Source organism: Henckelia pumila, chromosome 2, assembly GCF_033568475.1.
Source record: "Henckelia pumila isolate YLH828 chromosome 2, ASM3356847v2, whole genome shotgun sequence".
Taxonomy (NCBI): domain Eukaryota; kingdom Viridiplantae; phylum Streptophyta; class Magnoliopsida; order Lamiales; family Gesneriaceae; genus Henckelia; species Henckelia pumila.
Window position 1 is genome coordinate 5,340,093 of NC_133121.1, and position 19,534 is coordinate 5,359,626.

Sequence of the window (19,534 nt, forward strand, 5' to 3'; positions counted from 1 at the left end):
TCTGTTATTAACTTATGGGAGATTTGTTTTTTGGTTTCGTATGTTCGTTATTTTGCGTTTTCGATCATCTATCTTGTCAGATTTTAATTTTGGTCCACCATATTTGTTTCTTTTAATTTCAATTGAAGTCATTTTTTCGATATGGTACCAATGTAGTGTTAATATAGAGCAAATGTATATAGTGACACATCAATATTTTCGATAAAAAAAAATTGTAAAAAATAAAATAAAATATGTACGACTAAAACAGAAATCTAATAATAGCGAGAACACAATTACAATGTGACAAGATTATGGGACCAACATTACGATTTTCTCGATTTATTGTTTTCATATTAAAATTAAATTAAATTAAATTTAAAATTAAAATCAAATTAAAAGGGTGGAAGTGAATTTAATAATAACTCTTGAAAAAATGGAGCCGCGTCATTGTAATTATTTCACCTTCGAAGAACTTGACTGTTCATCTTCTTCGCTATCTCAACCTTTAGAAATCCGCCCATCTCCCGCTAGCGTAAAAGTATTACAGAATCAGTGATTTTTTTTTAAAATCAATATCAATATTTGTTAATCTCGGCCAGTTTATTTGCTTATTTCCCTGATTCGTTGGGTTTCCGAAGACATGGCGCTTCGCGCTAAAGGTGACATTTTTATGATTTTGCAAACAATTTTTCATGCATGTGTGGTGTATATAGTTTTATTTTGCTGATAAATTTTCGTAATTTTCTCGCGCCGTTGCTAGAACTCGTGGGGTTTGGATTATAGTTGTTATGGATGGAATTGTATAATGATGTGAATGGTTGTGATTGGAGAAGTTGATGGGAATTTTTAGTTATATTTTTATGCAAATGCGGGTTTTTGATTTTTTTTTTAATTGCGATAGTGATGTATCCAAGTTCTGCAGGTAGCCTATTTATGGAGTGTAATTCATCACAATGTAGCAGTCATATGTGTTTTGAAAGTTTCTTTTTTTGTTGGCATTCCATTTTCGGATAGCATTTGTTTATATTTTCTTTGATAGCTTTGAGTATAAAGAATGAACAATGGGATACTCTGTCAGAGTTGACTAGATTGAAACTAGTAGAAAAGAAAGCTGTGTGCAAAAGAAGAAAAGTTGTTTGGTCGACCAAGTGCCGGGCTGAGAAAGACCGAGCATAAACGAAGAATTTTAAGAAATTCAGTTGTGTGATTCTCGGCTTAGAGTCGCCGAGTGAAAAGATGGATTTATTTGCTTATACCACTCTCTTATTTGTTTGTTTAAGTCGTAGTTTTCTTTTAAGGATTTCAAAAACTGTAGAAGACCCGAAAAATTCAGACATGATTAACACTTGCAATATATTGTCATATTTGCTATCAACTTGTGACTAATAGCGAGATCAACTAGCATCACGAGTTTCATTTTCGGTCAGACGCATGCACTTGCTTATCTCACCAGCCTAGCGGTTACGACAGCTATCAATCTTCAATTGCAAAAATTTTCTTACAACCGACATTTAAATTGTTGATCACTCCCGAAATTAAATTATATATAATTTATATTTGGCTCCCCTCCCCTTCCTTTCCATTTTTCTTTCTTCTTCCCCTTTTCTGGTTTCTTGCCTGGTAAATGTGGATGAGTAACATAATATTTTTTATGGACTTTTTGAAGAAGAAAGTCCAGTACCCACACAGCATAATATGGTTTGTTTCTTTACTTTTGTGATGTTTTGATTTCAGTTCTGCGGACGAAAGCAGAGAAGTTTGAAGCGAAACAGTTGGAGGCTCATAAAGTATCCAAGGAACACATGTCTGCTCTTGAATCACTGCTCCAAGATGTTTATGTCACTCGCCGTCCGAAAGCAAATGATTACAAAGTTCGAAGAGAGTTGATACATGTCTTTAATGAAATCGCCAAAGAAATTTATGGTAATATCTGGCTCATTCAATTTCTAAAAGACGTTGTAATAATCAATGTGCTACTTGTTTAATACAGTTCAGACGTTGATGTGCTACTTGTTTAATACAATTTACCTCGTGAACTATGGTTCAAACTTTTTCCTCTTAACCTCTTTTATCGGTCCTCCTTAATTGCTTACCTACTTGTTTGCACCATCATCCAATTATTGATATTTCCTTTTTTACTTTTTCAGGAAATTCAAAAACGGCTCCTGTTGTGGTGGAATTTGGTTCTTTTGTAATGGATCTTTTCAGTGTAACAAGTGATCTTGATCTTTCCGTAAATTTTAACACCAATGCAGATAATTTCCCTCGAGAGAAGAAGATTCAAACTCTCAGAAAGTTCGCTAAAAAGCTATATTCTTTGCAGAGTAAACATTATAAAGCTACACATTATTTCCAGGGTGTTATTTTGATGAGAATGAGTTTTTTCGTTCCAGGGCGTTACTTTTTACTAGTGTGCAAACACATTTTGTTTTTTGAATACCCCTTTTCTCTTTGCACTTTATGGTATAAAGCTATGCAATTGTTTAAAGGGCAGATGTCATTTATCTACATCGTGATTTATAGATATCTTCATGTAAATTTTTGCATGCTTACGGCTTTCTGAATTCCCTCTTTGGCCACTGATTTACTTATCTTGTACTTTGTCGACTCTTCTAAATAAGCAAGCGATGGAAAACATTGGTCAGCTGAGTTTGTCAAGTAGCTGGTCAGAGCAAGATCTTAAGCTGTCATTGTGTTAGTTTTGTATTAGTGATTTTCTGTAAATCTGTTGTGTCACATCTTGAGCAAGAGTTGGATAGTTGTTGAAGTCGCCAAAGACTACAAAGAGTACATTCTGTCTACCTTCTATATTCTGCTTTAATCCTGTGACCAAAGATCTTAAGCTCTTTGGCCGGTGATTTTCTGCAAATTGCTGTTTTTCTCCCCATAACTTAAGAATTAAAGTTGGATATATCTCATGTATGAATTCCTTTGTTTTAGGTAAAGGACATGTTTATGGGGTTTTTCCTATTACTACAGCCAAGGTGCCTATTGTGAAAGTTATTGATCGTGGAACTGGAGTTGAGTGTGATATATCAGTTGAAAATAGGGATGGGATTTCGAAATCCCAAATTATACATATTATCTCATCAATTGATGAAAGATTTCATAAGCTAAGCTTTTTGGTAAAGTTGCCCTTTTCATGTCTTATATATTATATATTTACAACATGCAACTTTTTTAACCAAAGATTTTAGAAAGGCTTGTCATCTTTAGATTCTCCCTGGCGATGGTTATTAACTTATCTCCATGCATGCACCATGTTCACTGAATTTCTACCTGGTTTCCTCGGTGTGATTGAGAAGATGACAGCTTTTAGTTCTTTTACCTTTCAACTCCCAAATTTCACTCTGTCTCTTTGACTTTCCATTTCTGTTGTGTTTCTATCTCCTCATTCTGCCTCCTATGATGAGCATTGATGGCATAGGAAAATGAATAATACATTAAAAGTGATCAACAAAAGAATGGAAACTGAATTCAGTTTAAGATGACAATAGATCTAGCAAATTGTTTGCAAAAATTGAAGTAAAACAACCAGGAACCATTTAAGAAAATGGGATTTCTACAATTGCAACTAGGGATATCACCGGCCTCCTTTTTGAAGCCCAAGAAACTGATGTCTCTTTGCAGATGAAAAATTGGGCAAAAGCACATGACATCAACAGTTCAAAGGAAAAAACCTTGAATTCTCTCTCAATAATACTACTGGTTGCTTTTCACTTGCAGGTATGCATCCCGAGCACGCATGTCTCAGTATTTTGTTCCCATTTTTTCGATTGATGGTTAGTTCCTATATTTGTGCCTCTGATGATATGCTTTTTTGCTTGCTGATTAAGGACTTCTGTCTCTATGAATTGACATGTCTTCATTTCGACAAACAGCATACACCTTTATTATTAATTTACTAAATACCACTCTCATATCCATTCCTAATATCATCCTTTCTTTGCAGACTCGAAATCCACCTATTCTTCCTCCATTTTCTGCCATACTTAAAGGTACTGAGACTAAATTTGTTTCCTTCTCTGCTGCGTGTAATGCCTCTGTTTTCAATGTTCCCCGTCTTAATCACGTACGCGGACATGGGCATCTATGTTTGAGTACCTTTGAAATGAATTTGTCCATGACTCTTAATTTTGATGGATTGGCCTAATTACTCCTAAAATTATGTTGATTTCTGGTTGCAACGACTTTTCTCCGGAACGAAATGCATTTCAGATTCTATTGCCTGGTTTTGTTTTTTTGTCTTTTGTTTCTTATTAAGTGGTTTTTCATCATCTAGATGGGACTGATCCTGAAACAGTAATGAAGTCGATGGTTAATTTTGTGAACTATGGAAAAAGCAACAAAGAATCCTTGGCTGAGCTCTTTTTCACTCTGCTGATCAAGGTAGTCATGGTTTTTTTTTAGCTTTTGGATTTATTTATTGGCACAAGCATTACGCTCTTCAATAACCATGTTTTTGCCTTCACTTGGAGATGCAGTGGCTTAAAAAGGTTTGTTCACTCTAGTGTGCAGCAGTGCAGCACGGGATAATCCATTACGTGTTATTCTTAAGTTGCGCACTTGCGCTAGACGTGTTGGTCTTGGAAATATTGATTTTACGTCATTTTGTGGAGATAAACATGCCTTTCAGTTGTTTTTCTTAATGTTGCAGTTATTTTCTGTTCAAAAATTGTGGCAGAAGGGTATCTGCGCAAGCACATGTGAGGGATCTTGGATATCGAAAACATGGGATTCTAAAGTTGCTTGTATCAGTGTAATGACACTTCGTTTTCACGCTTCAATTTTTTATGCTCATTTTTGCATTCATGAGATGGTGCTCTTCAATCTTGACAGGTTGAGGATTTTACCATTCAGTCTCAAAATGTTGCGAGGGCTGTGGGACAAACAGAAGTGAAGCGAATCAATAAATGTATCGAAATCTCTCTCCAATATGTCTTCTCGTTCTTGGATGGAAAGATCGGAGGTCTTAAATTGAGGGAACTTTTGTTTGACGGTGATAACACTCCTTTCCAACTCCCAGTGCCGAAAGGATTTCCAAAATTACAACAGGTTGCTGCAGTACCGGACAATGCCTCTCAATCAAATCTGAGCAGAACAGTGCTAATTGGGAAGAAAAGAAAACAAGAAACTACTGTCATTATAAAGAAAAAACCTGCGGTCCAAACTCAACATGCTACTCTTTCTGAACCAAGAAATAGAGAGCAACATATGGCAGGCTGGGATGGGACCTATACAGAAAGTCAGTATGCCATGGCTAGAGGTCGTGTTGGAGCTCAGCCAGGTACAGCTGGGGGTTGGGGAGCAACTCCACAATCAGCGTCTGCAGGTTGTGGATTAGCGCGGCAACCTATATCTATGAGTTGGGGAGTGCATCAGCCTGTGGCCGGAAGTTGGGGAGTGCATCAGCCTGTGGCCGGAAGTTGGGGAAGAACTCTGCAGGATGGAAGTTGGGGAAGAACTCAGCCTCAGGATGGAAGTTGGGGAAGAACTCAGCCTCAGGATGGAAGTTGGGGAAGAACTCAGCAACCTATGGCCGGAAGTTGGGGAGGAGCTCAGCAACCTATGGCTGGAAGTTGGGCAGGAGCTCAGCAACCCATGCCCGGAAGTTGGGCAGGAGCTCAGCAACCCATGCCCGGAAGTTGGGCTGGAGCTCAGCAACCTGGCGCCGGACAATGGATTGGAGGCTCTTATCCTCTTTGGACAAATCCGAACTACAGAAGCTGAGATGCATGATGGTGAGTTCTTGAGATTCAAGTTTATATCATCTCCTGGCTTCTAGTTGTTACATATTACCTTGTACTTTTTGTTATTACATGTTTGATTTGTCCAAACATGTTGGTTAGAAGGCAGATAATTGTGAAGTCATGACTGACGAAACTGTTTGGAGTTCAATCTTCTTGTGAATAACATAGAAGAAAAAACAAGCCTGAATTGCTCTGTGAATCTTTGGAAACGCCCACCTTTCAAATTATATCAAATGGAAAATTTTTCGATTTCCATCTTTATATGGGAGCCAGCGGCCCTTTGCATCTGTTTTGTGCTCGTACGTTCATTTGAAGTTAAATCAATTCATTTAAAAATGATTGTGGACTAATACTAAGATTAACAACTTTATGTGTGATTTCTTATAAGATTACTCATGGTTTGTAGTTATTTTGTGGATTATCATTAGTTAGAATAATTGTTGTAGATGTTGGACGCTTTAAAATTTTGGCATTTTTTTGTGTATTTATTTTGTGGATATTATAAGGTTGAATGCTTTTGCGGTATGAGTATTAAAAACTTGACACACCATGACGTCCAAAGTAGGTTTTTTAAAATAGTATAGAATCTGTAGATGGTATACTCATGTTACAGGGTTGAATGCATTTTTGCTCGTGTTTTGATTACCTCTGTTTATACCTCTCGGGTTGTTCTATGATCCACGAATGAGTCATCCCCATGAACGGTGGATGCTGCACCGGGTGAAATTCACCCGGCAGCATAAAATGAGCCATACCCCCCACAGTCCCACAGATCAAACTTGCAGTTTTGGTAAGTATCCTTGTTTAGTATCACTATATTGTATTGGCTTTTTGGTAGAGATGGCAACGGGCAAACCCAGGACCCGCCCTGTATCCTTTTGGACATGTCCGCCTTGTGAACTCTGGGGATCCAATCTGGATTAAATCCGTTGGACTCATCAGAATTTATATAATTTTAAATTTATTAAATAAAAAGTTTAAAAATTAACAAAAATTATTAAATTTAATTTTCAAGTTTATATTAATAATATATGACAAAAATATACTCACAAGTTAAAATTTATCGATTTGTATTTAATTAACAATTAATAACAAAAGAAAAATATAATGATTATATTATTTTTTTTGCAATTAATTGTTAATTAAATTTATTTTAATATTAAATATATCATAATAAATAAAATCATTCCAATCTAAAAATATTATAAACTCAAATTATGGTTAAAATATTATATATTTAGTATAAAAGATATAATTATAAATACATATACATATATTCTATATTTATATATAATAAAATAATAATAATAATAATAATAATAATAATATACATTTTGGCGGGACAAGTTTGGCCAAATCTGGAACCCACCCCGGAACCGGTTGTCTGGGTCTAGACTTGCCGTGTCGGGGCAGGTTTAGTAGACTGACTCATTGTATCCTTGCTCTTTGGTGAATATATATATTTAGGTTATCACATTCTTGTTTCTTCATTAGTTTGGTGTATAATTATTTGCATGAGATTTATATTTTTGGTTTTTTTTTTATATTTGAGAGAAATTTGTTATACTTGGATCTTGAATCTGAAATTAGTCGAAAATTTCGGTTTCAATTTTGAAAAATTCTTTAAAAAATATCAAAACTGGGGGGAATTTTCAAGCACTTTTAGGCAATTTTAGGTAAGATAGCATTAGGACGTGTATCTAAAGATGAATATTTAATAATTATAATTATAAATGATAAATATGAGAGTTACACGAGGGGTATGAAACTTAAACTTTCAAAGAAATTTGTGTACCAAACAATATCGAATCGTACGAGGATGGTTCCACCCGGGCCTGCTACATAAGCTCGACCTGATCATTTCATAGTTTCTCTCGGTAAATCAAATTGTCAGGAACAAATTATTTATTGAACAAGATCTAATATTATGATCACTGTTATGCATAATTTGGTGCGAGTATTCCACTGATAAGAACAACAGAATTGAAGCTAAAACCATCTTATTTCGACTTGGGACGTGTTTTAAGCGATTTCTTTTCTTACCAGATTCAAGCGTCACTCGTGTTTATTATGATAATTGATACCTGGCTCCTCTTGGTGCTGCATCAGTTCCACCACCATGAATTTTTCAGTCTTCTTCCTTCTCATTTGCTTTGTAGCTATCTTAGTAATGGTCTCTTTTGCTGTTTTTGACTTGTTGGAGCTCCAAATATGCCTCAAGAAACCTCCTACGAGCCCATGGAAATAATCCTTTTCTATTTTTGTCACGGACCATATATTTCCCAATCTCCTCAACCACTCTTTCGGGCATAGGCTTCGCGACTGCTTCTTGAATGAATTTTTTCCCCGTTTTCCCTCTGTACAAATGTGTTGCTGCTCATCTTTGATCGATGATTACCATGATCGGCTGTTCGCCTTTGTTATTAGGAGGATATTGGTTTCCAATTTCCGTATCTTATATCTACACCATCACATGATTTCATATCCAACTAGGACCTCCATGATGTGGTTTGGCCGATCACACAATGAATACCCCTGCATCAGTGATGATCTGTGCATTTAAAAAAAATGTGTCAAGAGGACCGTTCAAATCAATTACTAGCATCAAAGCCCATTGAATTTCTCAATTCATGATCAGTTTTCAAAAAGTTGCTTGCTAAAACTTGTTATGTGACCGGATCCATTTGGTTTGTTGAGAAAATCTCCTTGGTTTACTACGAAAATGACAGAATCCACAAGATATGAGCAAAATAATACAAATTCCTACCTGTTGTAAGTCTGGTAGTCATCTGCAACAAAGAATAACTTCAAATCATTTTACATGAAGCAAAGAATTAATCTTGACTGGGGGCAATTCGTTTCTCGGCACACCCTTGGAAATTTTGATCATTTCCCTTAACAACCATAGGACTGGATCTGAATTTGATGCAGATGAAAGTGATGCTGATAGTTCGGTTTGAATAGCATGGAGTAAAACCTGCGAGTTATATGCAACCCATGTTATGTGTTCCGTTGCCAATGCAGGCTCTCCATTGTTGGCCAAGTATGTCAACAAAGTCACATGGGACTCTAAACATTTCACATTACAAATGAGATCACACAGTAACTTAGACGCTTGATGATAAAAACCTGCAGGTTAATTTTCGGATGTTAAAGGAAACACATATGACATAAAAAGCATACGATTTTTAGTAAGCAATTATATTTCAAGGTGGGAAAAATTAAGTGTTTATGCAAGTTGATAGATCACCATCTCTACAAAGGCAGAGAATAAACGTATTCAGTAAGGTAGCCGCGAGTGTCGCATCCTGTTCAACTGACTTGTTGAAGACTTCAAGAGCTTTTTCAAGATCTTTTGCCCGGCAAAGGCCTTCGAGCAGGAACAAGTAGGCTGTAGCATCAGGATCCAGCCCTTTTCCAAACATGTGGTAGAACATGTGACACGCATCTTCAATCTGGCCAATTTCTGAGAACTTTCGAATCAGAATATTATAAGTTTCCAGATTACCACAACAACCACTAGTAAACATCTCGTCCCATAGGCGTTTAGCAGGACGCACTAGATCCTCCCTGCAGCACGCTTCAAGAAGCAAATTATAAGATGAAACATCTGGGCAAAAGCCTTTCTTCTTCATCTCCTGCAGAACTGAATAAGCTTCTTTAACCCTCTTAGCCTTGCACAGGAGGGAGACCATAGTACTGTAACTCTCAAAACTCGTGAAATACTCTTTTCCCGACAAGAGTTGGAAAATATCAACCAATTCATCTCCTTTTTCATGCTTACCAAGATTCTCACTCAAGTTCGTCAAGGTAAGTAAAGTTGGCATTTTTCCTTTCTCAAGCATGAACTTTAAAAACGAGACAGCACGCAGAGGGTCGACACTTGATACAGATCCTATTAACACATTGAGGACATCATCCTCGATCGGAAAGTTCCCATCTACAATCACTTCCCCCAATTCCTTTGCTTCGCATATCAGCCTTTCTGAAACCAACAGAAAAATAAATTCTTTGTAGTCATTACACCTTGGAGCCACTCCTAATTTACGTTTCTTCTTTAAAAGCATATGTACATCTGCCACACTTCCCATCTCACGCAACATCTCAGCAGCAACCCTGTAAGCCATAAAATCAGGCTTACACTCTCTTTTCCTCAACTCTTCCAAAGCATGCACCACATCTCTACCTTTAAACTCTGTGCACAGTCCATGAACCACCAACAATGCAATAACTGACCCATTAATACCTGAAAAATCAACCTTTCTGACTTCATCCAACAAACTTAAAACCTCCTCCAATCCATTTTTCCTAGAAACCGACCACACGAAAACACCAAAACCGAGAGTACTCAATCCAACATCTGCACGAATCATTTCATCAAACACCTGTCGTGCGCTATTCATACTCTCTTCAGAAGCTAGAGCCGCAAGAAGTGAGTTGCAAATTTCTGGTCCCATCAACGAAATGTCGGAAACATACTCGCGGAAAACCGTAAATGCCAAATGGGTTTTCTTCCCCGCAACAAACGAAGCGATGATCGAGCCATAAACAGACGGCTCAAGAGGGACCTTGTGAACTCTGACCTGCTTCAAAACCTTGTCGATTGAATTGAATTGCCGGGAAATGGAGAGGGACTTGAGGACTGATCGGTAAGTGACGGTGGTGTGAGAGAACCCCGGCTGTTGGGAGGCCCAGTTGAAGAATCCGAACGCAAGAAAGTGGTGATGTAGGAGAAAAGGGTCGATGACCCTTGCCACCAGCGTCGGGCTGAGTGATTCCCGGCAACCGAGTCTGTGGAGGGTTTGCTCCAGAACGGGAGTCCACGGCCGCGACGACACCTTGTGATCGGAGGAACTGATAAGCGCGCGGCTTATCACAGTCGCCAACTCAGTAGCCGAACGCCTCATTGTATCGGGTGGGGTGGTGGTTAGGCTTGTAAGAGCCGTTCACTTCCCGCCATTTCCCAAATGATCAAATTTGGGAATTCTATTATAAATTTGTGCATAATATGATCATCTTGTTTTATTTTAAAAAGGTGGAACCCACTAGACTACTATCTTTCGGGTGTGTATTTGATAAACCACGAACATGGTTAACTTATCGACGAGTCCAAAACTATCTACAAGCTCAAAAAAATATGATTTTTCTAGGATTTGAATTTATAATTTTAATATCAAGCTTTACTCGTTTAACCAACTCAATTATTTTTTCAGAAAATATGATTTTTCTAAGATTCGAATTTATAATTTTGATATCAAACTTTACTCGCTCAACCAACTCAACTATCCTTGAAAGGATGTATGTCATATTTTGGGTAATAGAAAAATGAATAACAAATATTAATTTAAAAAATGAAGTACAAATGTTTTTAATATTCATAGGGTGTACTAGATTTTTCCAATCTAGATTGTATTTTTTAAAAAATAAATAAATTCTACATATGAAATATGAGAAAATCCTTGGACTCAATCTCAATGGATATAATTAAACACAACACCATTAACTCAAGAAAATATGATTATCATAATAAAGTTCACTTTTCATGCTGTATATTGTTGAACATATTAAAGTATGTTTAGTTCCTATATAAAGTATAAACAAGTCTCTATATTTTACAATTCTTTCTCTTGTTATAGAAGACGCAAAACAACTCAAAGAATATATATGCAACGTCTGAAAAAAAAAAGTGATTATTTGTTTTTTCTTCGCAAATTTCTCCCCTTCGAATAAATATTGGTTACCCAATTCCAAAATTTATGGAAACATGCAGATGTTGTTTCCAAATCATAGCCCAGAGGCCAGAGCTCCTGGACCACCAAAATCACTAGTTCTTTGCCTACTTCAACTTGTTATTTACATCTTGCAATGTCGTATCTTGTTTCCCCGCAAGCATCGTCCTCATTTAACTAGCATGAGCACTGAATCATCACTAGCACAATGTCACCATTTAGCACGCTTCAAGTAGACCAACACGCAAACACCAGTAGCAACAATCGCCCCTGCAAAAACGCTGGTGCGCAGAGTGATCGCTCCAGGTTTTTGTGTGGTTCCTGCATCAGAAGAGGGATTCCCCTCGCTTGCATTGGAGTAATCCACATGCAACCTCAAAACCTGGCAATTTTTAGATTGGTTCAACTATAAGATATAACTGAAAGGACTAAATAACAAAAAAATATATATATCAATCAAACTATGAATGCATTCTCAATTTTTTTAAACAACGAATTTCTATATATAATATACCAGGAAAGGAACCATTTTCACACCTGTAGTCGGGCTGATCTCGCGTAGTTAACAGCATTAACAAGATCTCCATCCGTGGTGAGCAGGACTCTATCGCCTTCATCATCCTCGTACTAAGAAAGAATTTAAACAAGACATCAAGAAGTGTTAAAAGCAAAAATATTATGGGAACCATCTGATGCATTTGCACTCACCGAAAGTTGAGGGCGACCATGATCATAGGCTTCATCCACACCCACCTTTCGCATAATAGCAGAAACAAGCTCGTATAAATTATCTGCGCCTGAATAGGGAAGCGGAAAATAAGAACAAACAAAACATCTAAAACTCATGCTTATAACAAGAAGCCGTAGTTCTGCCTGCATTTCAACATGCCATAAGTTTCATTTACTCTCTAATTTCGTTGAAATTGAAAACTCGACCGACCACCAGCATTTGATACTGCTATTAGTAATCCAACTTAAAGAAATGATTTAAAGAAATTATTTGGTTTACACAGCTGACAGAATACAGATGACATTAAATATCTCATCTGAATAAAGAAGACCTTTTTTTTTTTTTGAGAAAGAATAAAGAAGACTTTCTTAAACAAGAGACATCTTTTCATACTCACCAGAGCTCAATCGATTTACACGTCCTTGATGATCCTCAAATTTGAACGAAAACAAATTTCCAAGACCAAGAGATGGGTATGTAGGCTTTACTTGTTCTATTCCATCTGATGCCATATATTGGGACATTGACATGTCGCTGCAAGGAAAAGCACACAAGTGTTTGTAGTCATGCCTAGGTATCATTTGAACAATTAATGGGTTTAATTAATCAAAACCATAAAGGAAGACCTGTGGGAGTCACAATCATCCAGGGGTTCTAAACTTAGGGCCGAATCCCAGAACTTTTGCATCACTGTATTTGCAATGTCATTGGCAGCACCAGAACCACTTTCCGCCTTCATAAAAGATATAATTTTTTACTATCTACACAATCTTGAGAAAGCATATTGAGTATTGACACACTAGCATGTTCACTAACTCTATTTTGTTCTCATTTTAAAAATTGCATTCTCAATATTGGTAAAAGTAAGCATATTCAAGGAGTTTTAACTGGGTATTGTCAAGTAAAATATGAAGTCATGACGACTTGATAAAATGGTATCCCACAGGGGGGGGTCGCCTAGAGACAATAGTGTGAAAACCATAGACAAAGGTCACAAATAAAGTGACCGAAGAGCCAAGCCCAACCATTACAGTCAGGAGAAGCACGGGCGTGACGTCCTGGAAGCGAACGTGTAAAGCATAGCGCTTTTCGCATATCACTTATCCCGGTATCCATTTCAAAAGTCATTGAGAGAGAGGGGGAAAAAAGGGTATCAAATGCACTGGAAACTGCAATGACTCCACACAATTCAGAGAGAAGAACTTTACCATTGCAATTGCAGAATGAGTGATTTGCAGCACATCTACGCATGCAGCAATACCTCCATCTGACCCAAAAAAATAATAATAAAAACTCGAAGGTGGCAATAACATCACTTTAGTGAAAAAAGGTGATCACCTTTGTCCACCACTGGAAGATGTAAAAATCTCCCATCATGCATTACACGCAAGGCTTCGAGAATTGTAGTCTCCAGAGTTGCACAGTCAGGGTTCTGAGTCATTACCTTGAGAAAGAGAAGTAGCATAGAAACAGGATAAGTCAAAAGACGCATACGTTCAAGAGACACAAACAACCATTAATTATTACTTTTTTATCCATTGAATGAAGTTCGAATGTGAGCCTTTTGTTCATCGTGTGTTCAGGTAACTGATATAAAAAAACGTAACAAACAAGACACTGGTAACCAGAAGAACCGGCGGGAAGAAACTTGACCTCACTAACTCTACAATACATTATGTTCATTGATATATTTATGACCAAGGAGCAAAAGGTTTCTCATAATACATGTAACCTATCGTGACAGTCTTATGTATGTCACTTGACGTGAAATAAAGAGTACACTGTTTAAAATATGCAACTTTAGTAAAAGAAGCTTTAACCTTGTCCACCAGGGTGAGATCTGGTGCGAGATTTTGAGCCATAACTCGCTTGAGTATATCCCTTGAACTGCAATAAACAACCAAAAGTAACTACAACAAATGATAAAAGAGAAAACTCAGTTCAATTATTATCTACACATGTTTCTCCAATGTTACCAAACAAATTTTATTTGTGGACAAAAAGTCATACGTTAGTATTCCCTGAACTTTTTCTTCTGTCATTATAAGAACTGAATTGACATGAAATCCCTTCATCCTTTGAGCAGCATCATAAACAGAATCTAAAGGAGATACTGTTGCAACCCTGAAAAGTGATGATATAGAAGTTAGTAACTCCAAACCCAGTGTCAATGAGATAAAGAAAGATGCTCTACAAGTTCCATTGTACCAACGATTTTCGGAAATGATAGTTGATAAAGAAGGCTTGAACATGAGCTCCTTCAATGTTTCTACAAAAGCTAATGGCATCGAGATATAGAAGAAAGAAAAGAATAAAGAAACATCTGTCAACATCAAGTTGGTATTGAAATAGAAAAACTTATGAGACAAGTAATGCATCGTGATTAACAAGATGCAAGAAAATGTTCTTTGAGATGATGTTACGAAACTAAATGGATATTATTTCGAACAACAATAGATGTCATCTTGGAATCAAGCATCAGATGTAGTGATAGAAACAAGGGGGGGAAGGGGAGGTGGGGGGGGGGGATTGGTTTGGAGGGGAGAACGCACACACAAGTGATCCAGTATAAACCACAATTATGAAGTACAAATATATATTCCCAAAATGCATACCAAAATGGTGAGGGAAGAAAGTGTGAAAATATCATAGGATAGTTTCCATTAGGTACACCATCTTCTAAATGGGAGATAAGGGCTTAAGCATTTCATCCTTTCAGTTCAGTTTGCTCTGACATATTCAAGATCAGAAAACTAGGAATAAGGTTGTTCCATCGGTCAATAACAAAATCTACAAAAATCTTAAATGTTGTAAAGGAATCCCAACTGGGTGACACTGGGACTGTGAATGCTCTCATGATGGGCTAGGACAAGGGCGTCCCCATAGTGTTGGAAGGGTTTGTTGGTACCTTTAATGCTCTTTGACTGAGTAAACTAAAGTTTCAATAGCCACAACTTGTACTTAATTTTCTCAATCCCAATATCAGAGTTCACTGGCCGACTGCCACTTGATATAACTACTTAGTCATTAAATAACTTAGTCAAATACTTCCAGCAGAGAAACTGTTTCTTCCTAGTCCCAAATATCCTCAGCCATAGTCATATAAGCTTACTCTAAAAACTGGTAAAGTCGTATAGCACTCTAAGTTTTGTTTCATCAACATTTTCTTACATTAAGTACATGTCCCTGCAACAGAAAGAATAGACACTATTTCACTGATGATCACCAAATTCACATTTCCATTTTAAGGATAAACACTCACGGCAAGAAATGGAGTTAACCGGCAGCAGATATTTTCAGATCCATATCAACCTCTCTATGTGCCGATATCAGAAAAGATAGATATGTAAACTATAATTATTTTCCTTTACGCATGATTATCGATACTTTACAACTACAGATACAGAACTATACACTAACCAGAGAAATTACATCCAAATCGATGTTCAACTCCTTCAACTGCCGCTGCAATGGCGCTTCCCTGCTCTGCAGCCTTCTCCATTCTTGATATGGCATCATAAAGGCATTTTGTGATATCTAATAAAGCTATAACTTCCCCATTCTCAACAACAGGAAGGTGTCGGAACTTTCCTATTGGAGGATAAAAGGACAAGCAGAAAAGGACAAAGCAATGTGCTTAGAATTAACTTGTAAGAGTAAAAACATAAAATGAGATAGACCAGCAAGATCACTGAAGCACATCCAAAGTTGATGAAGAATGTATTATTCTAAGAATATCATTTTGCATGTATCTAGCTAAAAAGACAAAAGAAGGGTACCTTGATAAATAAAAGCTTGGCAAATAGCATAAAAATGTAAGCAGAGTAGGTTAGATAAAAAGAATAATTTTGGGTCTAAGAAACAGAAACAACGCAATAACATTTGAGGCCTTAATGTAAGGCAAAACATACAAGTTAGAGGGACAGCACCATTATGATGTGACTAAGAAAGTCATTTTTAGCTTGTGATCAGTCTAAACATCATATTTTATATGATATAATAACAGTTTTCCCATTACAGAGCAAGATTGTATTTCCCCTGCTTTACCATATTGACAATAAAACCATTGTGCAGCTGAACAGCTATCATAGATCCCCAATCTAGTACAACTGAATTATTCTGCTAAAGCTGCCAGTTCTTTGGGCATCATGTCAATTGTTAAAGTAGATAGTCCATAAAGCTTCAAATGATGTTTTTCGTCTTTTACCAACAACCAAGGCAAGCTGGGTGCATGAAGAATCCAACAGGCTAAACAAAATGCACAGAAAAAGCAACCTTGCACCATTTTTTGAAGAGCGTCAATAGCCAACATATCTGAATTCACAAATATTGGGTTATTTGTCATCACTTTTGAAATCATTGTCTGCTCTGGCCTCAAGTCCTCAGCTATGACCTTGGTCACAATATCCTATGCAAAAAAGACTAAAATCAAAATAGTTCTTAAAAAAACCACGGTCACAATAAAACGCAGCATATCAATAAAATGGTTGGACATGGAAAGATGATCAGTTACATGAAAAAAATTGCAGTAACATCTTCAGGCATTGCGTTATAATTTTCCTTCTTTCAGAAAGATATTTCAATTCAGTCACTGATATAAAATCATGTGTTAAAACCCAACCTAAGGAAATATACGAACAGAGTAATCGCAAATTCAATGCTGGTTACATCAGGACCTTATCAGTTACGATTCCCGAAAGAAGGCCATTAGCATCGGTAAGCAGCACAGCATCGACACGCCTTGCCGACATCTTCTTACAGGCATCTAACACAGTGGTCCCTTCAGGGATCGTTAGTGCCTTAGATAACCTCAATCTCTTCACCGTCCTTTCCCCGACAACATTGCTACATATATAAATGTAAATAATCAACAAAAGTCAAAGCAAACAACAGTCTACCAAGCAGCAGAACAAAATGGAATCACAATGATGGTCCAATTTAAGCATAGTAAAATTGTGCCTTGATAAACTAGATGAAAAAATGCACCAGATTAAAAAACGTTTGTAACTCATTGAAACACACAAACATGAAAAAAATTCAAAATTATTTTTTTGACAAAAATGCACCAAACAGCACAGAAGTGACTAAAACTGTGGCATTTTCGCATGCATGTCCACTGTCGACTTCCATGACAGGAAACCGAGCTGCATCAATAACCCAGGCTATACCTGCTACTCGGAATGAATATGCCACGTGTAATTCAAGCCTTCGGATAACGTGACATGCATGGATCCGACTTAAACTTTATTTGATATGGATGGAATTTGTTGATTATACAAGAGATGTCTTTTATATGGGAAAATGTTTAAACCCGTGTAGCATAACCTTAAACCAAGATAATAGGACGTCCGTTAATCACCTTTCAAACGCACAAAAAAGAAAGAAAGAAAGAAACATCAGTTGATCAAAAAAAATCCGAAAACGTCATGTGATCCCGTTTGAGCTCAAGATGAAGAATCCCAGCTTAAAGATCCAATTTTTACTCTTTCTACGTTCAACAATACATATCGATTCTTAAATCTGAAGCAACAAATGCAACACAAACAGAATAAAAAAGCAAATTTGGGGAGCTTACGCTTGTGTTAGCGAAGTGGGCTTTGAGCGGGGCTCATCGGTAGCGGTTCCGTTCTCCGACGGCGGAGCGGAAGAGTCGGAAGACCTCTTAACGGCGGAAGAATGGCGCTTTTGAGCCGTGGTCTTGCGTTTCGGAGCCAGAGGATCCTCTTGAGCACTCATTTTCCTCTCAGTAATAATAATGATATATTCTCTTCTTTTCTCCTCTGAAGATCAGTGCTAATTCATCATCGAACACCACAATATTCACCACCCTCGATGGTCCAGGAGAAGCTTTCTTTCTCGTGTCATGGGAGAATTTAATTTAAGTTTTTTTAGATGAATTTAAATTTCAATATACAGTATTTTTTTTATTTATCAATTTTCAGAATATTTTATATTATTAACAAAAACATAAAGAAATAAAAATATATCTATGCTATGTATGCATAGTATATTTTTTAAAAAAATAAAAGAGACCAAATTTTTGTCAAAATTTTTATATCATGTAGATTGATATTCTGCTTTTTCGTTTTCCCTTTTCTGTTTTGTCTCCCGACATTTCGATTTGTAGTTTTGTATCTCGAAAATTTTAAAATTATGATATAACCCTGATATAAATATGATCAATTCAAGTGACAGTACGTATGACCATTCATTATTTTTTATAACCATATTTGAATGTAAATCAATTTAAGAGTATACAAACGTGGAACATGTGTTAGTGCACGACAATATTAAACATGTGATGCTTATCATCGGTTGGAAGTTGAATCAAATTGACATGTTGGGAAACAAAGCAGGGACCATTTTCATCTTATTTGGTTGAATTCGACCCGAGAATATACTGATTTTTTTTATTATTTTGTTTTATAGATAACTTATTTATGTACATAATATTGAAAAAAATAAAACATTGATTCCAGATATGTTTTAATCCGATTTGAATTGATTTGGTTTTGGTTTTCATTTTGATTTCAAGGAAAGATCGATGCTACACTTTGGATACTGCTTAAAGAGTAAACCAAATTGTCTACTTTTTTATTCTATGTGAGATGCTCATCCTATCATCCATAGGGATTCCACAGGAATACGTAGTGTCTATGTAGTATGTGTCAATATCGACGAATCCCAGTTTCAAATTGAGTAATGCTCCTTATCCGTAAAATCCAATCAGGTGTTCCATAGGAGTCGTTAGGTTCCATTCATTCACAATCCATAACTGGTCTGAATATTGTACACAGAATAAACTGATTTACGAAGTGTTTGCAATCATTGAAGAAAAATGATTGTTATATTTTATTTAAAAAAATCACTCTTGTGTGTTATTTAAATCCATGTTATGTGTTAGCTTATATTTAACTTAATTAAAATCCAAAAACTAGTCGTGTCATGATTATGATTCTCCAAAAATAAATCTAGTAAAAAGATTAATGCTAAAATTTGATGCATTTCCCTTAACAATTTGTTGTGCCATTAAAATGTATGCACTCTCTTGATCTTTTAATGCACTCATGGTAGGATGAACATAAATATTTACTTAAGGATGAACATAAATATCAATACACATAGGGTCCGTTTGAAGTTGGAGATAAAATAAATAATATAAAGATAAGTAAAATAATTGAAAGATGGATAAATAATATGACAAAAAAACGTGAGATGGATAAGATAATTTATTGGTAGATTAATTATTTATAACTTCAAACACACCCATATTGTAATAATGTGGACCTCAAATATATATTAATAAATTTTCAATTTAAATATATTATTCGAATAATGAACTG

General features: G+C 36.3%; 3 protein-coding genes across 4 annotated transcripts; 1 reads left to right on the forward strand and 2 right to left on the reverse strand.

The window, feature by feature from the left end:
- The first annotated feature begins 427 nt into the window (after positions 1 to 427).
- On the forward strand, positions 428 to 5,993 carry LOC140880820 (protein HESO1-like). 2 transcript variants are annotated; one of them, XM_073285623.1, is made up of 9 exons: positions 428 to 641; positions 1,717 to 1,905; positions 2,130 to 2,306; positions 2,923 to 3,107; positions 3,613 to 3,708; positions 3,935 to 3,980; positions 4,265 to 4,371; positions 4,640 to 4,741; positions 4,822 to 5,993. In XM_073285623.1, the coding sequence occupies exons 1-9, from the start codon at positions 623 to 625 to the stop codon at positions 5,710 to 5,712; spliced, it is 1,812 nt and encodes a 603-aa protein (XP_073141724.1). In that variant the 5' UTR covers positions 428 to 622; the 3' UTR covers positions 5,713 to 5,993. The 2 variants fall into 2 exon arrangements, with proteins under 2 accessions (XP_073141724.1, XP_073141725.1); XM_073285624.1 differs by lacking the exons at positions 2,923 to 3,107; positions 3,613 to 3,708 and adding an exon at positions 3,709 to 3,764.
- Positions 5,994 to 7,575: 1,582 nt separating this feature from the next.
- On the reverse strand, positions 7,576 to 10,681 carry LOC140882922 (pentatricopeptide repeat-containing protein At5g14080). The gene is made up of 3 exons (XM_073289185.1): positions 8,983 to 10,681; positions 8,500 to 8,861; positions 7,576 to 8,283 (listed from the first exon to the last, which is right to left on the reverse strand). Exons 1-2 carry the CDS (start codon positions 10,637 to 10,639, stop codon positions 8,545 to 8,547), a joined length of 1,974 nt encoding a protein of 657 aa, XP_073145286.1. The 5' UTR covers positions 10,640 to 10,681; the 3' UTR covers positions 7,576 to 8,283; positions 8,500 to 8,544.
- A 673-nt stretch (positions 10,682 to 11,354) lies between these two features.
- LOC140879670 (CBS domain-containing protein CBSCBSPB3-like) lies at positions 11,355 to 17,899 on the reverse strand. Its single transcript, XM_073283495.1, has 14 exons — positions 17,767 to 17,899; positions 16,868 to 17,036; positions 16,467 to 16,599; positions 15,612 to 15,782; positions 14,400 to 14,469; positions 14,202 to 14,315; positions 14,012 to 14,078; positions 13,530 to 13,635; positions 13,400 to 13,458; positions 12,818 to 12,924; positions 12,589 to 12,725; positions 12,170 to 12,258; positions 11,999 to 12,088; positions 11,355 to 11,843 (listed from the first exon to the last, which is right to left on the reverse strand). The coding sequence occupies exons 2-14, from the start codon at positions 16,940 to 16,942 to the stop codon at positions 11,673 to 11,675; spliced, it is 1,389 nt and encodes a 462-aa protein (XP_073139596.1). The 5' UTR covers positions 16,943 to 17,036; positions 17,767 to 17,899; the 3' UTR covers positions 11,355 to 11,672.
- Between the last annotated feature and the right edge of the window lie 1,635 nt (positions 17,900 to 19,534).